Source organism: Anneissia japonica, unplaced genomic scaffold, assembly GCF_011630105.1.
Source record: "Anneissia japonica isolate Jap-2015-1 unplaced genomic scaffold, ASM1163010v1 scaffold128_len593404_cov183, whole genome shotgun sequence".
NCBI lineage: Eukaryota > Metazoa > Echinodermata > Crinoidea > Comatulida > Comatulidae > Anneissia > Anneissia japonica.
Window position 1 is genome coordinate 477,539 of NW_022713787.1, and position 23,666 is coordinate 501,204.

The 23,666-nt window shown below is 34.0% G+C and overlaps 1 protein-coding gene across 1 annotated transcript in view; it reads right to left on the reverse strand.

Moving 5' to 3' along the window:
- Positions 1-5,234: 5,234 nt before the first annotated feature.
- LOC117108729 (mitogen-activated protein kinase 14-like) overlaps positions 5,235-23,666 on the reverse strand; it is a 22,882-nt gene continuing 4,450 nt past the window's right edge. Inside the window, exons 2-9 of the mRNA XM_033250852.1 lie at positions 22,947-23,076; positions 19,293-19,463; positions 13,561-13,638; positions 12,530-12,644; positions 11,872-11,943; positions 11,464-11,543; positions 9,862-10,114; positions 5,235-6,287 (exon numbers count right to left, since the gene is read on the reverse strand). Of these exons, the coding sequence (XP_033106743.1) occupies positions 6,229-6,287; positions 9,862-10,114; positions 11,464-11,543; positions 11,872-11,943; positions 12,530-12,644; positions 13,561-13,638; positions 19,293-19,463; positions 22,947-23,076 (958 nt within the window). The 3' untranslated portion in view covers positions 5,235-6,228. The remainder of the gene's footprint in view (positions 6,288-9,861; positions 10,115-11,463; positions 11,544-11,871; positions 11,944-12,529; positions 12,645-13,560; positions 13,639-19,292; positions 19,464-22,946; positions 23,077-23,666) is intronic.

The following is a 23,666-nucleotide window of genomic DNA, read 5'->3' on the forward strand; positions in this document are numbered from 1 at the left end:
GTACAATCCATAAACACCCATGCAGACTGACTGACCGAAAATATATAAAGAAACAATTTTGTAGAAATAAACCGCTTTGCTGTCATCTCTCCTGCAAGTTGTGAGAGTAAATCTGGTTGGAGAAATATTGGGAGGCATCATAAGCTAAAGATAGAAATGAACAATCTTCCAAAACCTACGAAATATAATGCAATGCCAAGACCTTTCATAGAAAGGAAAAGTCAACAATCTGTTGTACAGTTATTTATGTAGATTGCCAATGCAGAAAGCATGTATTGTTTGAGTTAAAACTAGCCAAAAAAAAAACTACAAACAGTAGACACGCGCTGCCTACACCACCAATGTTTATTAGAGTAGACTTGTCTATTATTCCTAACTGGGTATGGCAATTAACATTCTATTAATTTATTTCTGTAACTTTAAAATATAAATACTTTTAAGATAAAAAAAAATAAGACTTACCTATGTTTGTGCCTTTACTCCACTGACTGTTTCAAATCCTAATAAAAGTTACCCTAAACTTGACTAATGAGAAATCATTATAAAATACAGTAGTACTGTAGTTGTGGACATATCTACCTTTGCTGCAATTGAACTGAAGCCTACATCACAGTACAAAACTGTCAAGCAGAACAATGCTTATGCTAATTATTAATAGTACACTACTACTGTATTTTTTTTAAAAGTAAACAAGAATTAATTATTTGGACCATAACAGTGCAGACTATAAACCCAAGAAGGTGGGGAAAGGGTGTACGCCCTCATGTTGAAGGATCTGGATTAAGTATACTCCAAAAAAATAACGGATACACGCATCAAACATAAAATTACTATGAAATATTCAAGTTTACACTTTCACCATATTGAAGTACTATAAGGTGTAAAGAGCGGATCATAGACACTTAGGTATTGTCACTGTTTAGGTAAAGTTCCCCCATCACACACATTAAAAATTTTCTTGATATTCTGTATCTTCTTCTTTAGGCTTTATTCCCACTAATTGCGGTTACCGGTGCGGATTACCGTCCTCCATATATTCCTGTCTAATGCATCCTCATCTATCAAACATAATGCTATTATGTTCTTGACACAGTCTGTCACTCCACCTCCGCTTTGGCCTCCCTCTCTTTCTGGTTCTAACCTTCAATTTCAATACACGATTTCTCACATAGGACTGCTCTTGTGTACGTCTGATGTGTCCCCACCATCGTAGGCTCGTCTCTTCCCAACTTACCACTGAATTTTCCCACATTTAACTTCCCAAGTATGGTCTCATTTCGGAGTCACATCACCCCTTGGGAGAACCTCAGCATTTTCATTTCAGCCACTTCCATCAGCCATTCCTGCTTCTTTGTTACCGCCACTGCTTCAATCCCATACAACATTGCTGTTTTTACCATGGTCTTGTACAGCTTGCCTTTCACTCTTGGTGGGTCTCCCTTATTGCACAACACACCAGTCAGTCTTCACCAGCCTTTCCATCCTGCCTGGATCCTTTTCCATACATCCTTCTCTGAACCTCCATCCTTTTGGACGGTGGTTGAACCCAAATATTTTAAAATCAGTGGCTTTTGTGACAGTAACACCACATCATCAGTACTCTTCCTCCCCAAACACAGCTCTCTCTTCTTCCTGTTTACCTTCCTCCAAACAGCTTCTCCACTTTTTCAACCTCTCCTCCACTTCACCTTTCGTCCCTGAACACAGGGCCACATCATCTCCCATCTTGCTTCTTTCCTGACTCCCTTTGTCAGGCAGTGCATGATAATTGCGAAGAGTAATGGGCTGAATTCTGAACCCTGGCGCACACCAACAGCGACACTAAATGCCTCAGTGGTCCCTGCTGAGCATCTGAACCGAGTCCTACTCCTCTTATACATGTCTTGGATTAAACCCGATTTATTTCTGACATACTTCTTACAGGCAATTCCACACTTCAACTTCAACATGATCATAGGCCATCATAGGCAAAGATCATGTCTGTGGTGCTACGTCCTGGCATAAACACGAACTGCTCTGGGGAAATGCTGACTTCCTGTCTCAGTCTTTGGTCCAACACTTTCTCCCAGATCTTCATTGTATGTGACATGTTTTATTCCCTATAGTTTCCAGTCTTGATTATCCCCCTTATTCTAGATATTCTGTATAGTATTTTAATTATGTCAATTTTTCTCTTAAAAAACCACGCCCAGAGGTGCATCAGTCCATGACCGATTGAAGGATAGGCCAATCCGCTTTTTGGTTGAACACGAGTGGAAATTGCTATTCAGTGGAAATGGTGTCTGAAAATGCAAATGTATCTAAGCTAACTAAAAAATATTTAAATAATCAAAAAATACATAAATATTGCATGTATGTTGTGTTAAAATGGGAAACACACACACACACACACAATCTCACAAATGATATAACCACAATATTTCAAGTGGTTGCTTTCTGGAAGAATATTTTGGGATCGGTGTGAGTACTGCGGACAAGAAAGCGTACCAGGTGCTGGGAAGTCCCATAGCCACAGACGTGCCATTTTTAATTGATAGAAATTTGAAAAAGATAATGAAAGCATGTATAAAATTATTTTTGAAATATGGGCAGCAACTAGGGAAACAGCTTCTTATAATGCTCATATTCTGCATATACAACACATTAGCAGCAAGGAATTTGCAATAACAATGTTTTTCTTGATCGGTTTTATTCATCAATTTGATTCACTATAGTAACCTACACAAACAGTGGAAAGTTTCCATGATTGATCTAAACACTAAATCTGTTGTAACATACTCTGTATTTAGAAAAATTTACTTACATTATTATTGTACAATGTTTCCCAGTATTTTATTTATCAAGGATTGAGATGAAGAGGTAGAACTACTAACATAAATGATGGATTATGGGGCCACTATTAATACACACACTTCTATTTGAAGAGCGCCATCAAGAGGCATGATTCAGCATACTATATTTGTTTAAAACAACTACCTCACAATCTGTCATATATTAATATCCTTGACAGCCAGTTGCAAGACCGATATACAGTGGCATAACATTTGTTAGCTTTCACTAGTACTATTTACACAGAGTACAATAGCTGCAAGCAACAGCGACAAAAATATTCTGTCGCACAGTGCAATCCATTTACACAGTGCACGACAACAGCTGTGATGCACGCACCTTTTGTGGGTTGTTCTGCAGTAGTCCACATACTGAGAACAACCAGAGTCAGTGATTGGTCAGAATATTTTTTGTCGCGCAACAGTTTTTGCTTGGTGACACTCCGTTCTATCGCACAGTCGCACCATGTTCACTGTGGATCACCATAAAGAACATCATATTTTCTATCTTTCTGCCGCTGTCATGTGCCACTGTCGTGCTCTGTGTAAACAGAACCTTAAAGCCAGGGACCTGGACAAGGATATCAATCGGTATTTGCAAAGGGCCATATTTTACATATTGAGACTACTGTTTGCAATCAAATATGAATGTTTATTTCCAAACACTTTATTGTTATAGATCTCTATTTACACAGCGATGGCATCAGCGAGGGCAAAAGGATTAAGCCCAACTGTCAGAGAGTCCAAGCCCAAACAGGGGAACCAAAGAGAAAAGGAAATCGCTCTTAAAGCCTACTGGTTGGAAATTTTCAGACTCTGTTGGACAGCTTAGTTGTCCAAAACCTGGTGCCATCACTGCCAGCCAAGTAGGGCCTACATTTTGCGCTAATACAATTACGCCAGATTTTGATTGGTTTGTCGTTACATTCTACCCAAACCATACTAACTAAATGTAGATGATGTTAGAAATCAGGATTAAAATTAAGTTCTCAAATAATAAAGCAAGTTAGTGATTCAAATATTTAATATCAAATACAGTGTATCCAGTTAAATTTTATATTAACTTCTTTAAACAAAAGTGCACTTTGGGTAAAATTCCACTTTGAAGACAAAGAAAATCAATAACATTAGATAGGTAATTATATTAGATCTATTTGTAGCTCTACTATTTATACTTAAAGATTGCTTTCGATATGATCGGAAGCCTATTTTTTATACAAAATATCTAGGAGGTACTGAATATCAATTTACTTTGGCAAATATTGAAATCCAACAAACATTTTCTTTCCTCTAATTACAGACAACTATACATGAGGAACAGAACAATTTTAAACTATCATTTTTATAACAGATTCTGTCATCTATAATATTTCTTACATATTATTTGAATCAATTTCATAATTTCTGAATGCATTTACAGAAAATTCGCACATTTTAAGATATAGAATATGTACTCGCACCGGAATTCACACCCACACACAAACCTCAATGGGTACTGTAGAATCTTTATCATTTTCAGTACCACGAGAGTCATTAACAGCATTGCATATAAAAAGCTTCAAAATGTTTACAAAAATAAATCCAGCAAAAGTGTAACACACGTTAGGATATTGTTGCTGGTGTCATGACAATTTATTTTAAGCACTACAACAAATGCAATTTTTACTATATACGTTATTACCTTTTTATTACACATACAATTGTATACTTTCTGATTTTTTTCAAATAATAGTAACTTCAATATGTATTTAGGGATACCATTAATGACATGTCTGCACAGAATTTAATCACTGTCAAATTACTGTAAACAAAAAAAAAAAAAAAAAAAAAAAAAAAAAATGGCATTGCTATGGTAACAGAAAAAAAAAAAAAAAAAAAAAAAAAAAAAAAAATGGCATTGCTATGGTAACAGCTTACTATGAAAATGGTGAGGTCATAGCCAAATAAAATTTGAAGAAAAAATATCATTAATATGAATTGTTTTATCAAATTTACAAATCATTACTGCTCATTAGCAACTAATGGAGACATATAATAGTTTTAATTGCATATGTCTAGGTCAAAGGTCAAGTTATATGTCTAGCCTATCAGAGAGCATGTATGGAATTATTGTGTGTAATATTTCTTTTTTCCACCATACACAGTGTGTATAGCTAGGCTAATTTGTATATTGACCTTTGACATAAACATGCACAAATGAAACTAATCTACAAGATGCCCGTAAAAGGGCATACAACTACTGTGGTATTGACTGAATATCATATATGTACTCTACTACATTAAAAAGAACACAATTGATTAGAGAGAGGGTGCCAGCAACTGTAACCTTAATACCAAAGTCACCAATCAAAGTTTAACAGAAAAATAACGAGACTTTATTAAATGCTAATATATACACACTAATGAATCATAAAAGAATTATCAGTACTGTAAACTTCATGTTTGCCAGCAGGACTGTAATAGCAATTCAAAACAGCATGTTGAATTTGTGTACATAAACCATGCATCAACAAAATCTATGGGAGGTGCTCTAACAACATCACCATAATTACCTATTTACAAATGAAACTAAGTGAATATTAGGTAGTTTTCGGTGCACGACGTTAACCTTAACGCTAACGGCATAATTTATTCATCTTGCGTTGCAGAATACATTAATTTCAGGATTTCACATGCTCAATGTACGTTAGTTACGGGTTTGCGTATGCTTATTTCGATTTGTCTACAAAAGGGCCGGAGCTATTGCGTTGCATGCTGGGTACCAACGTTAAAGTTAAGGTTAACGTCGTGCTGCAAAAACTACCTCTTTTCTTTCATAACACTTTGCCATCATGGGTTATTTTCATACCAGAAAACAAGTGAATGTGTTGGATTATAATTACAATCTTTTTTGTATAAAAAAAAAAATGTAATGGCTAAAACTTCTCTGTGGCTACTTCATTTTTCAAGTCAATAAAGAACAATGCACATACAAGGATGGTGGTAGGCATTTTAAAGTTCTAATCTAAATCTAGAGAGCGGGGCAAGTTTTGACATCATTCTGAAAAGGGTCATGTAGCATTATCATTATTGTCTTTAGTCCAGCAGGCAACATAGAGGGCAGCACACCTACAGATATCACACAACCTTCCATACGTTTAACTTTTTACCCACTTTAGTTTATTGGGCTTTACTATTCTCTAATAGGCAATTTTGAATAAATCTCATAAGATATCATCATCACCTTTGGTGCCACAAGATCAACAGGAACAGTCCAGTAACCACAAAAACAGTGCTATTTTTAACACAATTCCATTGATAGAAAAACGACGATTCAATTAGAAAGTATGGCAGTTACCAAGTTACTAAAATTCACATGGGGTGAATTCTAAATAGCGCCCCCAAACAGGTACAGCAATTTTCAGTCATGCACCATGGCTTCCTGTGGTTCCCCTTCGAGTACCAATTCATAAACTTTATCTGAAAAATAAAACCACGATATCAATATTAATACCTGGATTAGATTAGACGTACATAAATAGATTAATACAGCAATTAATATTCATTTCTTTCTAAATAATTTATTCAAATTGTTTGCTCAATCATATTATCTACATTTCATATTTCTGTGTAACATGCATTACATTACAGAAAATGTTGGGAAATTACAAGTAATGCAAGCAATTTGATAAACTATCACAATATCCACACACAGTAGCATCTAGGAATTATTAGTATGAGGGCTGATAGTGTACGATGGGAAAGTGCAGAAGAACTACAGCAGCTGCCAAAATGGGGTAGAGTGAGATGATTCTAAGAACTTAAGTTCAATTTCAGTTGGGGGAAGGGGGAACACACTTCATCTTGTGACTACCATTAGATGCCACTGTTTGCAGTAAATAGATCTTCCTACTCTTTTTCCCATAGCAAAAAAATAACTTGGGACATGTGTGCTAATGTCACACTATGGACTATGATTGCTAATGAAATGTATATTAGATTGGATTGGATTTCTTCAGTGTGGTACAAACCAAGAATAACACACGATAGTCTTGAGACTTATTTCCAGTGGGGTCCTTCTGGTGGTGATTGGGCAGTACACTGGGAGACAATCCCCTACTCTTTTCTGAAGAGTGTACTGCGTTCTTTTAACGTGCACATGGGCCATTTTGCACATAGGAACAACAGCTAAAACGTCGTATTCGAAAGACAGTATACTTTTGAAACTTGCATTTGTGTTAGGAAAGCTCATCTAAACAGATCTCCTGAAAGTGACTGCTTCAAACTTGAGAACCATGCTCTTTACCCTATCTTGCATTTTTTTATTTTTCCAATATTTTATTTCTATTTTTACGACCGCCCTTTTGGCTATTTTGCTACGAGAAAATAAATTCTTAATTTTCCCACCTTTTCTGCTGATCTTTCAAAAATAAAGTTCACTAAACAAGGTATTTAAAATATTTTTGCCATATTCATATTCCTTTAAACAATGTTTGCCGGAAAAATGTTTATGCTTGCATAATATTTCCTCTCTGGCCTAGAGACAACATTATCATTACAAAGACATATCCTCCTCTTTCTTCCTTAATGTGGGTACAAAATGTTGTACCAATCAATCAATCAATTGTACAAATTCAGCCTCCTTAAAAGTTTGAGATCATGTGTGTGAAACCAATATATAATTATGTGGAATAGTACATTGTATAAACATAAATAATTAGAATGGTTGTTAGATGATATCTATCTTTTGTTAGTGCAGGCTGGGTGGGTCGGGGGGGGGGGCACTGAAAATTAGTTTCAATAAAGTGGGTTATAATACTAAATATGACTGTTAGGTTTTCATTAAAATACGGATTTAGTTTCGCATTCTGACTTTTCACAATCCCCAAGGCCGAAACCAGCCTTGCCCCTGATTTTTTATTTGATTTTATCTAAAAAATTATTACAGTGAGAATCCCATAATGATTTTTTTTTTCTATAGCTACCAGCATCTTTTTAGCATAAACTATTCAACTGTTTTCCAGTACACTGATTAAATTATTTGATACAATGTATACAAATAACAAATGTTTATGTTTAACGGGATAGCATATAGTATTAAGAGGTAAAATGATAGGTAAAAGATGGGATGTTCTATTCAACAAGGTGTATAGCTTTATTGAATTAAACACATTCAATTAAAATGCCACAATATCCTAAAAAACAGGTACTCATTTTTACTCCTGTGTTGAGAGGGAGAGAAAACATACAGCACTTTGGCCAAGGACACTAGAGGCCGACAAAAAAAAAAGTTTGTGAATCCAACCATGATAACTGTCTCAATAAAATCCCTCCAGCAACAAATGTTTAACAATCTGTACACTATAGAGCCCAACAGTTTTTAGAGATTTTCCCCCAAAAATGCCCCTGGGACATTTATGATGCTTCCGACCAACGGTCGCGCAGTTCTTGCAGTGATGGACACAAGCGATATTCACAGCGGAGGTTTGAACCCTTGAAATCAAGACTAAGATTACAAAATAGTACAGAGAAAATCAGGGCCCCCTTGACCATTTTTCGGGACCAAGGTTTCTCTACTGATTTAGCATCACTAGGGTATAAATAAAAAAATGAGCGTGGGAACCTCCAGAAAAAGGTTGGAACAACACATTGGAACACATTTTCCGATATTGATTCATAACTTTACTTATATTCAATGAAAAAGTGTAATTTTGGTATCTAAATACAGTATGTTATTGGGGTCACTGAATCCAATGAGACAAAAACCTAGAATGGCAGCCAGTTTGAAATTCAAGATGGCCCCTGTAAAAATGGTCAAAATCGAATATTTCAGTATAATTCCACTTCTCCTCTATGAACATTTGTAAACTTTGTCTCTAATCATATGTTACTGGTCTCTCTTAATCCAATGAACATAGTTTCAAAAAGCTGGTTGGCAGCCATTTTGAAATTCATCAAGAATGCATCTGCTGCACCAACCACTCCAACTGGGAGCTTTTTACGCTTTATAAGCAAATCACTATAAAAAGGTTTGAGGAGATAGTTGTGGTATTCACAAAAATCTTGTGCTACTCCAAGGATTTAATGACCCACACCATTACCTGTAGGCTCATTAATACGGCTGCCACATAAAGATAATAAATCAAAGAAAAACTACAAGGTATCTATGAAGCATGATTACCAGATGGCTGTATGCTATGTTATGACAATATTCTACTAGCTTGGAATGGAGAGAATGGTTTCTATTTGAAGATATCCCAATATAATGACTCACTGACTATGATACCTTGATTACTGAATGCCTATCAAACAATTAAGATCCTGGTTGTTGTTCGTTAGGGTCAAAGAGCATGACCTCGATATGGACGTGCCCTGCAACATGGATAATAAATATCATGCACACATGCTTACTTATTATTATTACTTATTATTATTTATATTATCATTCAATGTATATTATTATTCATATAATTATACATGACACCATACTTTTTTAACCTTTTGTTTAGCAAATATATTTTTTAAAGATGAACAGGAGAGGGCAAGAAAAACCCTTTTTTATATTTATCAAAAGCATCTAGGCAGGCAGAATATATAACAAATGTTACTGAAGATTTTAATAATGTGTGCGAGGTTAGACAAGTTATAGAATTCACCCTTAGGTCCATACTAGAGATCTTATTGTGTTGTTGTAAAGGTTGTAATGTTACAACATACTGGTCGGACTTTAGTTAGTGTCAGGCTTTCTTTGTGGAAGTACAAAAAAAACAAAAAAAACCACAAACTGCTCGCCCCAAGCCAACTTAATTTTGATTCTACAGTACTCAAGATGTGGTTTTAAGCCAGCGTAAATGTTATCCAAACTAAGGCCAGCCTAAAAGTATTATTTTTATGACCATTGAACAAACATTGTGGAATTCTATGGTAATTACAAATGTTCTACATTGGATTGCTTTTAGGGGCACCACCAAAGTGTGTAAACACAAAATTCGACCAGGACCAGACCTGATTTAGATTCTAAATATTAACTAACAGTTTGTAATCGTTAACCTACCTTTCCATTCATCTACTCGGAGATTCATCTCTTCAAAGTCCCCATCGTACGGCTCGCCATCTGGCTCATCATTAGGATCATGGTACTGTTCAAAGTAATCATGTTTGAGCGCGGCAGCAGCTGTAATTCTCTCGTCAGAATCCATCAGTAACATCTGCTCCAGTAGGTCAATCGCCAATGGGTTTGCTCCAAGGAAGTACTTTTTAAAGTCCTTTTTCTCTGTCTGTTCTAACGTACTGACGTAGCTTTTGGCCTAGAAATAAAAAGAGTAGATGTATGTAGCCATTAAATACAAGTACAAGTGTGAATACAGTGTGAAAACGGACACAGATTTTTCATAGGAAAATGGAACAGACCTTTCCGCTAAGCCCTGCCCATGGATATTGTTGTTAAGGTCCCCAAAACAAGAGCGTAAACGTATATAAACACAATCGTTTTTTGGGACAGCATGTGTGTTTAATAGTGCCCTTTTTTAGATTGGTTGGTTGGTTAAGTTTGACACTGCGGAAGGTCCATTTTGTTGCAATAGGTATAGAGTTTTATAGTGGTACAGGTCTGACAAGAAAGGTGTGGTATCAGAAAATGAGGTCAAAGGATTAGTAATAGGGTTATAAAGTACAGTAGTGTAGGATGTTACAAGAGGTGAGGGTTCATAATTGAGACTAGCCAGGGTATTAATGCTCAATGTTAAACCACGGAGGAATTAGTTTACTCCCCAAGGTTAAACTGAGTAAATAGCATTAGAATGTGACAGTATTATATACAGAGAAGCCGTAATACTTTTACTCATTTGGCGGCAAAGAGTTGTTCACAATTATCAACATTTTCGCAAGTGTACAAACAGTACTCTTTTTCAATACCCCCTCCTTCCCCTCTGAAAGTGTACAAAAAAATGTTGATTTTGCAAAACCATTCTCAAGTCAACTAAAGCAATGTCTTAATAATAATAATAATAATATGTCGTTCTTATATAGCGCTTCATGCCTTTACAAGGCCTCTAAAAGCGCTTCACATTACTACCTCGGTCATTGGATCAAACACATATGGAACACATTGAACACCAAATTAAATTAGTAAATGAAATTATATTATCATTCCATAATTGCAGCTAGTAATCAGCGCAGGTTGTGTTGGAACCTACCAGGTTGCTTAAAAATTATTATATCCATGGTTACATTATAATTTTAAAATTATTTTACATATTGCATGTTATTTATAAATCAACATTTTTATGCATGTAAAAGTGTACAAATTTGTTGACCCCCCCCACTTGTGAAAATTTTGATAATGTTGAAGGACCCCTAAATAACCTATCATTTTAAAGCTTATAATGTGGACAATATGAGTAAAGTATATAGAAAAGTCAATTTTTTTTTTTTTTTTGGTCACTAATGCTGGTTTTTGCATGGCAAACCCTAATTGGTGAAAGTATTACAAGGAGTAAGAATTCAGCTGCAAGATGAAAGGTTTTGAAATTGAAAGGTGTTACAAGGAGGTAAGATTATTAAACAGGATGAAAGTGTGACAATGGGATGCTGTAAAAGGTGAGAATAAAGTGCATAATTAGCTCAATAAGTTTGGGAAATGCTTGTCATACCGTACCTCTTCACTTTTAATCTTTTTAATGAACTGCTGTGAAGGCGTTCCCACGACGTTCATGATTCTTGTAAGTTGGTCTATATCTATATTGCAAATGCTCAGAAAAACTGTGCAACAATCAATCATGGATTAATATAAATTTACCACAGGTGTCGCCCCAGAGGGGGATAAGGGATGTACCTTACATTAAGAAAGGATACAAACTTAGTCAATGGAAAAATATTTAAATTAAATAATCAATTATCATGATTTTAATTTGTGCTTCTAATGGATTTTTAAAATTACAAATAGAAATTGGCGAGAAAGCCAAATAATCAAATATGTCTGTTAAATGTACGAAGGCTAAAAAAGGTTTTCTTGCCATAGTGTCTTGGAATTGCTTAAAAAAGATAAATTGTATAAAAAGGATACGATCTGTTCCAGGGAATAATGTTTTGCCTGTCAACAACTCAGCCATAATGCAACCAACAGACCATATATCAACTGTAAAACAAAATGTAAAAATATATTAACAATCATACTTTCATATGTTTTATTATGATTTCGTTTTATTCTAATCCACTAGCAATTCGACTCAACAATAAGTTAAATAATGAGTAGCACACTTGGTTAACGCAAAGTAATGATTTAAAACAACTACTGTATGTTTTTTCCGTGTTTCACTACATTAGATGAAATATGGAAATAATGTTCATTATGGTGGCACCCTTTATGCCTTGGCGTATTATTGAATCAGGATGGATCCAGTGGGCCTAATGTGGGGCTGATCGAGATAACACCAACCAAGGGGGTCTGAGGGCATGCCCCCACGAAATTGTTGTTTTCTAGACACAAAAAAATAACCTGAGGCATTTTGGGTGATCAAATTTTTCTGTTTCTCTTTTTTTTTTTCTTCTTTTTTTTACTTTCCAAAAGGGGGAGGGGTCAGGCCCCTCCACCCTAAATTGAATCCGCCCCTGGGAATGGAACTCGGAAAAAAAGCTTGGTACTTGCAGTCAACGTTTTAACCACTGTTCGCAGCCTATGCTTTCCAAATTTATGTATACTGCACCTGCTTTTGTGTAGGTACCTGCTTTTGTGTATTGCATCCAGTTGAACATAATTTCCGGTGCCCTGTACCAACGTGTCGCAACGTAGCCCGTCATTTGATCATCAAGAGCACGTGCCAAACCAAAATCAAGAATCTAACAAAATATGCAGGATGAAAAAAAAATTTTCATTACATTTTTATGTATTCTGTACATTACCGTACAAAATTCTAACCTACAGTAAAGACTGATGGCACACAAGGGATATGAATTGAAAATAACATGAGTGATTAAAACATCCATTCACATTCTTTCAATAAAGAATACAAATGTGACTAACCTTGTACTTTGTATTTTATCTATATATGTAGATATCAAATTAAAAGCTGCACCTCAGGGCAGTGGCATAATGCCGTGGCTCGGGCCCTGTGGCTTATAAGATTGATTGAGAGAGTTCTTGCAGGCATTGTCGCTGTTAGAGCACGAAAGTTCTAGTGGTAGAGGTTCTGAGGGAATACCCTCCTGGTCGGCTGAGTCAGTTTAGGATTTTAGGACCTAGCATTTGATTTCAGAGATACATTGCGTACCAACAATTACTCTATTATGCTCTATTTTATTTTATTTTATTCATTTGGCATGACGGCTCAGGAGTCACAAAAGCAGAAATATTAAACAATATATTTATAAACTTGTTTATTTTATTTTTTTTATTTTCAAGAAAAAAATTTTCATTTTCTTAATAATAAATTTAAACAATTAATGTTAAACAGGCTTAGATGATTCATTTGGTTAGCTCCTGCTATATTGGCGACTGGCAATCAGGGTCTCATCAGGCTTCTATTGTTTGGTTCCCTTCGTGTTTATAGGCCTGTCGAAGACCCTTGAGGCCCCTATGGGTTGGAGGCCCTGTAGACTGCAGCACGAGAGCGCATAGGTGTTAGGTGCTTGCCTCAGTGCCCAGAGTGACAATTGCCACAAGGTATATTGTCTGATGCAGGGTCCCTGCCATATTAATAATAACATATTAAAGCTATGAGTGATTAAAATTTGATAACAATAGGATATCCTGTACCTTCAGTTCACAGTCTTCATTTACTGCGATATTACTGGGCTTTAAGTCTCTGTGAATTATGCCAGCTGAATGTACATACTGAAAGATAAAAGATATTAATTCATAAAAATGTATAAGATGAGTACATGAATAAATTGGACAGTACTGGTACAATAGTTCAGTTACAGTCAATTTATAAGATACAAGATATATTTTATCGCCTCTTATTTAAATTCCATCCATCCTCATTAATTTAGGTAAATATAAACATCACATACAGTATCTTGTCAGTTGCAGTAATTTTCCTTGTTTATATTAAAAGTGTCTTATCTTGTATTAGTATATTTTTGGAAATTAAGATTATGTGAATGAATTAATTATAATGGTTGTACCTTACTGTATATACAATCCGCAGTTCAAAGCATCTTAGATATGAAATAAAATGAATAAAACAAAACAAAGTATAGCTTATAATAAATGAACTATCTGTTAGTTATCACACAATAGTAGTAGGCTACCGTAAAACCTCGACTTGAAGCCCAGTGGGCTTAATCTCGAGATGAAGCCCATCTCGAATTGAAGCCCTCTCTTTAGTTTGGAAAATTAGCCTCGAAAAGAAGCCCATCTTGAAAAGAAGCTTATGGGCTTTTATTACGATAGAAGGCTTCTTTTCGAGATAGTACAGTACATACACTGTACATGAATTTCAAAAAACAAAATAAATTAAAAACAAGCTTGGTTTATACAGTAGTTTAGGTGATTTAATGTCAGTTAAATACACTCCAAGACTCAGAGGGATGTTACAGTGGCTGAATTACTGTATTTTTTTATAGTACAAATTCACAAAATTTACAGTACTCATTTTGAAAAGAAGCCCTCCTCTTTACTTTGCAAAAGTAGCCTCGAAAAGAAGCCCATCTCGAAAAGAAGCCAATCTAAAGTTCACAAAAAAAGGGAAGAAGCCCAGGGCTTCAATTCGAGGTTTTACGGTATTAATATTACATGAAATAATATACAGATGTTTATTCATTTTTATTTCACGTACACAGCCTGAAATCTTGGTTTACAAAAATATTTATAAAAGCGCACAAAGGTTCATAAAAATATAGAACTGTAGAACTGGTGAACATATTGACTGATTTTCTGCCTCTGTTGTTAAACATGTTTAATAACAAGATTGGTTGTCCTGGAAATACTACCCCTCCCTCCCACAACAACAAAAAAAATAACCCTTTGAAATTTGTCCTTGGTTTGCTTGTTTTTTAAATTCTTAGATTTTTTATGGTATATTTGTCTTTGTACTTGTGAATTTGTGTTCTTTTTTTTAAGATTTAGCAATTTTACTACATCCTGGTCTTCAAGCTCCTTCGTGTTTAAACAAGGTCCTTCTCATATATTTCTAATATCCACTCTTTAAAAAATTTTTATTTGTAAACTGATTTGAAACAATTTTAATAATTAGGGTCAGTGAGTGCTTTAAACATTCCCAAAATCTGTCATTAGATTCCCAAATTTTGCTCAGTTTATAGAAATTTGCCATTTTAAGGTCAGAGTTCATTTAGAAATTTGCCATAAAGGTCAGAGTTCCCATCAAGCCATTTGCTATTATGCATATTCTTAATGTACAAACTCAACTGTAATCAGTTTAAGGTTCATGCAAATACTACATCCGAATATCTAATATGAATAATGAAACGTTATGCCAAAATTAATTACCTGAACATATGACAGTATACTACAATATTGCAACTGGTTTCTACTAGGACAGGTTTAAAAATTATGATCATTGACATGATTTTATATAATCTTGAATAATTTATTTGTCATGCAAATTACAAAATAGAAATATCTATTCAAGTCTTCAATATTGATTTTGTGTTAACAGCTTAGCTTCATCAGAATGGGTGAACATGATTCCATGAAATAATAAAATATAAAATATATATACTGATACTACTGTACTGTAGACATGCTATCTACATAAAAGTGCTATGAACAATATTTGCTATATCCAGGTTCGTTATTTTTCATGAAGCTTGAAAAATACAACTCAAAATACAATTCAAGTTATTTTTTTCATTATATATTAATGGATGGCCCCTTTATTAGGGTACAGTATGAATGTGCATGGCCAAAAATGCACACTTGCATTGCTGAGATGAGAGCTGAGTTAACTTTTTTAAGACACTTAGTTTTCTTCTATGGAAACCTACAATGTTTAAGGGAAAGAGAATAATATAAACGAAATAAAAGATAAATAAAACAATTAAATATATCTATGATTGTTTTTGTTTTACTATCCACTGCAGCATGAAGGCCTCAGCACACTCTCTCCAGTACGCCGTCGTCAGCAATCTTAATTTTTTTTAAACTACGTAGTTTGCAATGTTACAATTTATCCCTGCATCTGTCATTTTTTTATTTTGTGTTTTTATATCCGTATAATTTTGATACCTCATTAATAAGGTATATTGAAGCATACAGTACTTGTGAATGGTTTTAGCTATAGTCAATCCTTTCTACTGCTAATTTTTATATGTTTCAACTCCTAATTAAATTTAATTTCCTTACTATTAAAAAGTAATTTAATTTAATGTCCTTGCTGAAGTAATTAATACAGCTTTCAAATGAAAATTTGATTGACAAAATATACTTTGCATACCTTTATTTAATTGGCTGGTACAATCAGTTTAGGATTATCATAGTGTAAATCTAAAACAGAAATCGTTTTTAAAGATGTGCTTCATTGGATTTTATTCCTTGGTAATTAACTTAATTTTATTTACTGAAGCATCTGTCAAATACAAATTTGAATGAGAGAATGCTTTCCAAAGTAAAGTTTATTGCAAACTTAAGAAAAATTTGAAATGTACATTTAAAAGATGTATAATTTTAAAGGAATAATCATATTCAGATGCCCTCCCTGGGCACACGCTGTCGTAGACTTGCCACAAGTCTCTAATTATAGGTTTTCCTAGTATTAGCTAATTTTGGAGAGCGCCACCAGCGACGGTATATATCGAGAAACTTTTATGCAAATTAGATCCTAATCCAAGAAAAAGTATACTATGAAACGCCAAGCAAATAGGTAATATGGAACGCCATTGGTGCCAAAATCGATTTAAAAACAAAAGATTAGGGACTGGAGCCCAGTCTAACGCTGTCGTTGCGCAATGCCACAATTTGTTCTGACTGCCACAGACAATCAGCAAGATTGTACAAAGCAGTGAGAGTGCCCTGTTATTGTCTGTAAATCAGCAGAAAAAATATTTCATTAGAAGCCTGTTGGATCCTTTATGAGCAAACCAATAATTTGGAGGTTTCAGATTAATTTACTAAAACAGAAAGTATAAAAAAATAATCTTCCTTCATTATGCAAACTCAAATACAGTACTGTACATCAAGGAAGTTTCATTGTTTTATTAATAATTCAAAGGAAATTTGCTTTGCTGTTTCTTGTGAACACAGAGCTTATAGTATAATTAGTAATCTATAAGCACCTTTTTTACCTATGGGATAAAATTTATAAAAAAAAAGAGTAATTTGAAAAACAATAAAGTTTCCATCATTTAAAAAACACTGGCAAATATTTCAAATGCAATCAATTATCTAATCACTGTTGACTAACTTCCAATCACAAATTTGTATGAAAATAAACTGTTTTCACTTTCAATTGTGAATATTTTGTTACTATTTATCCCAAATTGCAATGTCACAAAAAAAAAATATAAAAGATTACTGTACAGTCATGTATACTGTACTGTAGGCCTAACACTCCATAATATTGTGTTGACATCCTTCCATAAATAGACAAAAGGGACAACTTAGCAATTTAATAGCAAATCACCCAAAATGCTTTAAAAAAAGGAAATATTATCCATTTCAGCTTATAACAGTTGCCCACACTACCTTCCACTCTCACGACCCACCACAAAAATGCTTTACTTCAAAATATCCAACAACTCCTAACCTCAACATATCAACAATAATCCAGCACTGCAGTAATAAATACTTGACAATTCACATCAACAAGAACATTCAAACCTCGTAATATCAACAATAAATCACCATAATTTAGCTTCCTCAAACATCAAAACACACTTTACCTCAAACATCTAATCTACAATACTCATAAACATCTCATCTCAACTACTGTATCAAAAATTAATCAGCAAAGATTAATTCATGACCATCACATATGATATTCAAAGACAACCTTGTGACAATATCAATAAAAATAGGTTCCCAGTGGGAGCGTGTCTCTACAGTATGCCATATGCCTTTCAGTATTATATACTTATAAAGTATCCACATTGGATTCGATTATCAGGAAATGTGTAGTGTTGTATTTTTTTTTAATGACTTTTGTACAGTATTTATTTATTTATTCAATGGAATCACCTTTATTTCGGTGGCACACATCATTCAGTGGTGCATCCACATTACAAAATACAAAATTATACAAATAACATATTAAACTACAGGGAAAAGAGAAAAGTTCTAAATTCTACTACAAAATACAAATGATACACAGATATACAGTAATAAGGTACTTAATACACATGACCCATCATGCCACTAAACCGGATTTACCCTTTCAGCCATCTTTAACTGCCAGACAACAACATAGTGTCTCTGCCCCCGAGGGTGCATAGACACAACAAACCATAATACTTTACACTTAAATGCAAGGCAAGTCATCCCAAACCGTATCATCAGTAATTACTGTACCCTCACCTCTCTGAAGAGAGGTGAAGGGTTGCAATAGAACACTTCTCTGTGTCTTTCAATAACTCAATAGCACACTTCTCTGTGTCTCTCAATAACTACTGGGCTGATTTACAGTATCTCAAATATTCACGCATTGACAACCCTTAAATTTGGTACTGATCAGAAGTACATGTAAGATGCAGATTTTTAAAATGTTACGTATATCTTCCAGCCGCATCACACATAGCCAACATGAGCGGATTGCTCAGGCTGACCGCAGGCCATAATTTTTTCACAACAGCGCAAGAGTTTTTTAATCTCAGATTAACTTGTTAGCATTTGAATTTGACAGTTACTGTTTAATACTTCGAAGCCATAATGTTCTTTACTCACAATCAATTCCACAGGGTAAAGCCATTATTTTAAGTTATGATGTGGAGAACATGGATTAAAAATTTATTTTTTTAGGCCATGGATGCTGGTTCTAGGATGGTGTGTTTCATATTAATTCATTGTACACTTGAGACCAAACATTTAACTTCCAAAACATTTGTGACTGCCTATGGCAAAAACCAGCCATTTGTGTAGGAAAAATTAAAAATTGAATAAACTTTTTAATAAAATGGAAAAACCTAAAAATGTTAATAATTCTGATTTTAGAACATTTTGGGTGCCTGTGTGAAATTATAAATTGCGACAAACGGCAGGTTTTGCCAGAGCCAATCACATTTCACCTCCTTGATAAATCAATTATGACAATAACCTAATGTCATAAACTGTACAAATCAATACAAAAAAAAGCCAATACAAATATCTTCACCTTGACAAAAATCAAACTTGCAAGTAGACTTATGGATACAAATAGGAAACTATGATAATCTACATTTGCATACAACTGAAGTAAAATGTCAAAGGTCATTAAAATGGGCATTATTTTCCCTTCAACCAATGACTCAGCTGGGGTTATTATAATCTAACATCCTGGTACTTTAGGAACACTGGTATTAAAGGTCACATCACCTATACAAGATATTTAAACTGACCTTTAAACCACGTATAACTTGGTAAATAAGGAACTGTACATGTTCATCAGTCAGTTTCTGCGTGCGGACAATATTGTTGAGGTCCGCCCCCATTAAATGTGTTACCATGTAAACTTCTTGAAACGTCTCCAGGGACTGGTCTGGTGTGAAAACATTCAAGAGTCCAATAACCTGGGAATAGAAGAGAATAAATAATAAAGAGAAGAATAATTAGGAGAAAAATAATAAATTACAGTAAATAGCAAAATTTCAGAATGACAAAAAAAAAAAATTTAATGATGCTCTATATGGACTGTAGCTTAGCTCACTCTTACAAAAAAATGTCTCCCTCTAATTAAAGACCACCTTCAATTAAAAACCACTTTCTGTGATCCCAAATGAACAACTGTCTTTTATCTTTATTTTTCTAATTAGAAACCAAAGCTGCTCGAGACCAAAGTGGTCTTTAGTTGGAGGGAGATCTGTACTATACTCTGGAAAAAATAACAAATATTGGCTTTGAATTAGGCATGCAATGATAAAAAAATTGCCTTTTGATTAAAAAATGAGATTCCCGGGTACAAGCCCAACCCCACCCCTAAAATCAGCCCAATTTTGTTGGGGGTGTGGGGGTGTGGGCCAGACAAACTACATACGGTAATAAAATATATGCATAAGAGTGATTGCTAAAATCGCCAACAATGTCTGATTAAAAAGAAATTTACTGTAAAATCAGAGCTGGCTGAACTTGACAAACACTACGTACACTAGCACAATGAAGCATTATGCGACAGTATTGTGAACAATTTAAACCTGTAAAATAAAATACATATATAGAGAGTTTATTTCTAAGAATTGAAGGACAACCTTTTTCTTCAATTGTAAACCAAGGTGAATGCAAGAAAAAGGGTATACCTAGCAATAAAAGCAGAGTATAGAAACCTTTATTTACAAAAATGCTGAAGGACAAACACAATTTAAAGGAAATTAATTGTGTCAGGCCAATTGAGTCTCCTGGTCTGGCTTTCAACACTTTTACATACAGTATATCCTGCATTTTCATGTCAATTTTTGTGTAATTTTTATAGTGTCTATTAATCAATAGTAAATTGCGTAAAAGATGTGACGTACTGTATATCCACCTCACTTTTGCTATGCCAGTGCTCTATCTTGTATTTCTAGTAGCTTTAGTACAATAATGGTTTGAATTAAACATGCAGTGCTGATAATATGCCTTTTGCTTGAAAAGGGGATTTCCCGGGAATAAAAAAGTATAATGAAACTACTGTACACTATGTTCAGTGTTGATGGGACTGAGTCATGTTTTCTGTACAGTTCTAAGCTTTGCAATTTTTTGACTTTTTAAGGCCAAGCTTTAGAGAAAGACAACCTTTTTGATACAATATGCTATACAAAGGACATTGAAGGGATGTTTACAGCAAATAATCAAAAACAAAAAAACAAAATAAAACTAAGACTTTTTGAAAATTAGAAACAGGGTTACAGTTACTAACACTTCTTCAAGATAACTCTATAATCCAATAAATATACAGAAATTCATTTGAAACTCTGACAAAAGTAAAAAGTTTAAATTCAAATTCATCTAAAATAACTTTAAAAACCGCTGTTAGTATACTGTAGAAATACATAAACTGAATATATAATATAAGTTTCATGTACTGTATGGTATTGCTTATAAAAATTACTAGCCATTTATTCAAACACCACTTTAATGTCATTATAATGTACAGGTAGTTGCTACCATATAATGTAATATAATATTATGTAACTATAATAATATTAATATTACTGTCTTCTGTCATCAATACTTCTCGTCTTCTTGTATTGTTAATACAATAGTTTTTCTTCTTATAACTTTCTTACTATTGATATGTAACACAATTAGCACACACTCTTTGTCACCAACACCAGTAGAAAAATACGTCTTCAATCTAATTCAGCCAACAAAAATATGCTTTAAAGTTTACAGTAACTTCAAATTCTGAGTTTATTTAAGTTCTCAGCAATCCGTATACACATACAGTACAGGACAACGCCTACAGTAGGCCAGAAGTAAGACAAACTTCAGTCGTGAAGAACTGCACCAAACTTCACCAAATTCAAATTTTCCTCACATATTATACAAAACAATCTTTGGTATGTGAACCAATCACAAACAGTCCTATATTCACATGATCTCTTGAACCAATCATATTATTAATAATTTTCTTACAATGACATAGCATAGCCAATCACAAGCAACCTAGTATAATCGCCTATTATTAAATCAATTGTATAATATTATTAACATAACAACACTTCCTTTAGTATTACATAATTAAATCAATAGTATATCAATATTAACATTACACTTCCTTCAGTGACACACCCAGAATTATAATTAATTATTGTAATCAACTTTGTAGAATAAATTTTACAAAAATAATGCTAATACTGTAGTAGCTTAATTCAGATATGGTATGCAGTACTCCATTCCAGTCATACAATATTTTTGTACAACAGACTATATATTATTTTATTTTCTCTAGCACATGGCTTCAAATGTACTAGTTCCTCTTGTGTAAACCCATTCTCTTGAACACAAAAAATTTGGGCCAGTTTAAAGGTAGATGGGCTTATACCGAGGGATTCTCATTTTAATCAAAAGGCAATTTTTTCAGCACTGATGCCTAATATCAATATTAATGTTTAAAAAAAGAATGTATTTTTTTTTAGAATATATTTACAAAAGTCAGCTAAGATATTCATTCAAATCATACACTGGGCTTTTGATCGAGGAAAAGCTGGTACATAAAATTTGGCGTAAATTAGGGCATGGGCTTATACCAGAGGTAGGCTTATTTGTACCTTAGGAACTACAGTATGGTATTACTATTGGCTACCTGTCAGCATTATCAGGTATATGTAGGGAAACTCTGCTTCCTGTTATTTTAAGCCTTGAATACAATGCATACAGTATTCCCTATGGGCTAGTTTCAGCTCCACTCATGTTGAAAGTGATAGTTTCTCAGAAAATCTGCCATGCTCATTTTCAGTGTACTGTATAGTACAAGGCTGCATCAGGCTACCACAAATTAAATTTAATCAGGGCATTGTATGCACTCTGGACTAGGTCAGGTTTTTTTAGGGCTACTCTCATGCTTAGGCTGGGTTAAAGCTATATTATACTAAAGCATGGTATTGCTGTCTATTGCAATACAAGTACCCAAGATTTCTAAAGTATACACATTAAAATAATAAAACCCCAAATTAAGCAATTTCTAAATATTGGAGGCTATAAAATTGATTGCATTAATGTATTTATTATTTAACAACTTTGTGCAATGGGGCTGGCTACGAAATTCACCAAAATCTAGGCATGGGCTTATATTATATGATATCTGATGCAAATTTTTGGTAGAAACACTTACTTGTTATCAATTTTTTTAAACATCTCTTATCAAACAAATTAACATATAAAAATCAATGATACAGTACAATACAACAATTATAGAAAGGAAAAGATTGGGTATTGGTATACTGTACAGTATGTACCTGATAGCAATCATAACCATTATTAAAATATAAATACAGGTTCCCCCCTCCAATTAAAGACAACTTTAAATGGTAGTGGAGTTTTATAGTATACCATCAGCATGACCTTTTTGAACTTACATTTTCATGTTTCATATGTTTCAGCAGCCTCAGTTCTCTATATGTCCTCTTTGCGTGAATTGTAGATTGGAATGGCCGTGCCAGCTTCTTAATAGCAACTTGTTTTTGCGTTTCTCTATCAGTCGCTGAGCTGTTTACAAGATATAAGATAATGAAATATTGAAAGATTTTAATAAAAAACAATGCAATTGGAACAGTGGTAAGACACCAGGCTAGTTATTTGAAGGTTGTGGGTTCCTACCCAGCTGACTTGCAAGATTTTTTTGCAAGTATTTGGGAAAGTAGTTGAGTATTCAGTATAACATGTCAGGTAGGGCAAAAACATCATTCATAAACAATAGATTATCGACCAAAAATTAAAAACAGTATCAATGTACTTTATATCCAGTATAGCAAAACACAGGAGCTTTGAAGCAATAAGAAAATGGAAGCTATAAATAACTTTATCCCAATTATTATAATTGAACAGTAATAAAAGCAAAAATTAATTATACTACCGTAAAACCTCGAACTGAAGCCCTGGGATTCTTTTTTTTTGCGAACTTTGGATGGGCTTCTTTACAAGATGGGCTTCTTTTCGAGACTACTTTAGTAAAGTAAAGGGGTCTGCTTCTTTTCATTCATTCATAATTCATATATATTTATTTATATAGCGCCTTTCTTTGCAGATACGAAGCGCTTCTGTCCCTGGTCATTGGATCCACATGCTTAAGTGTTGCT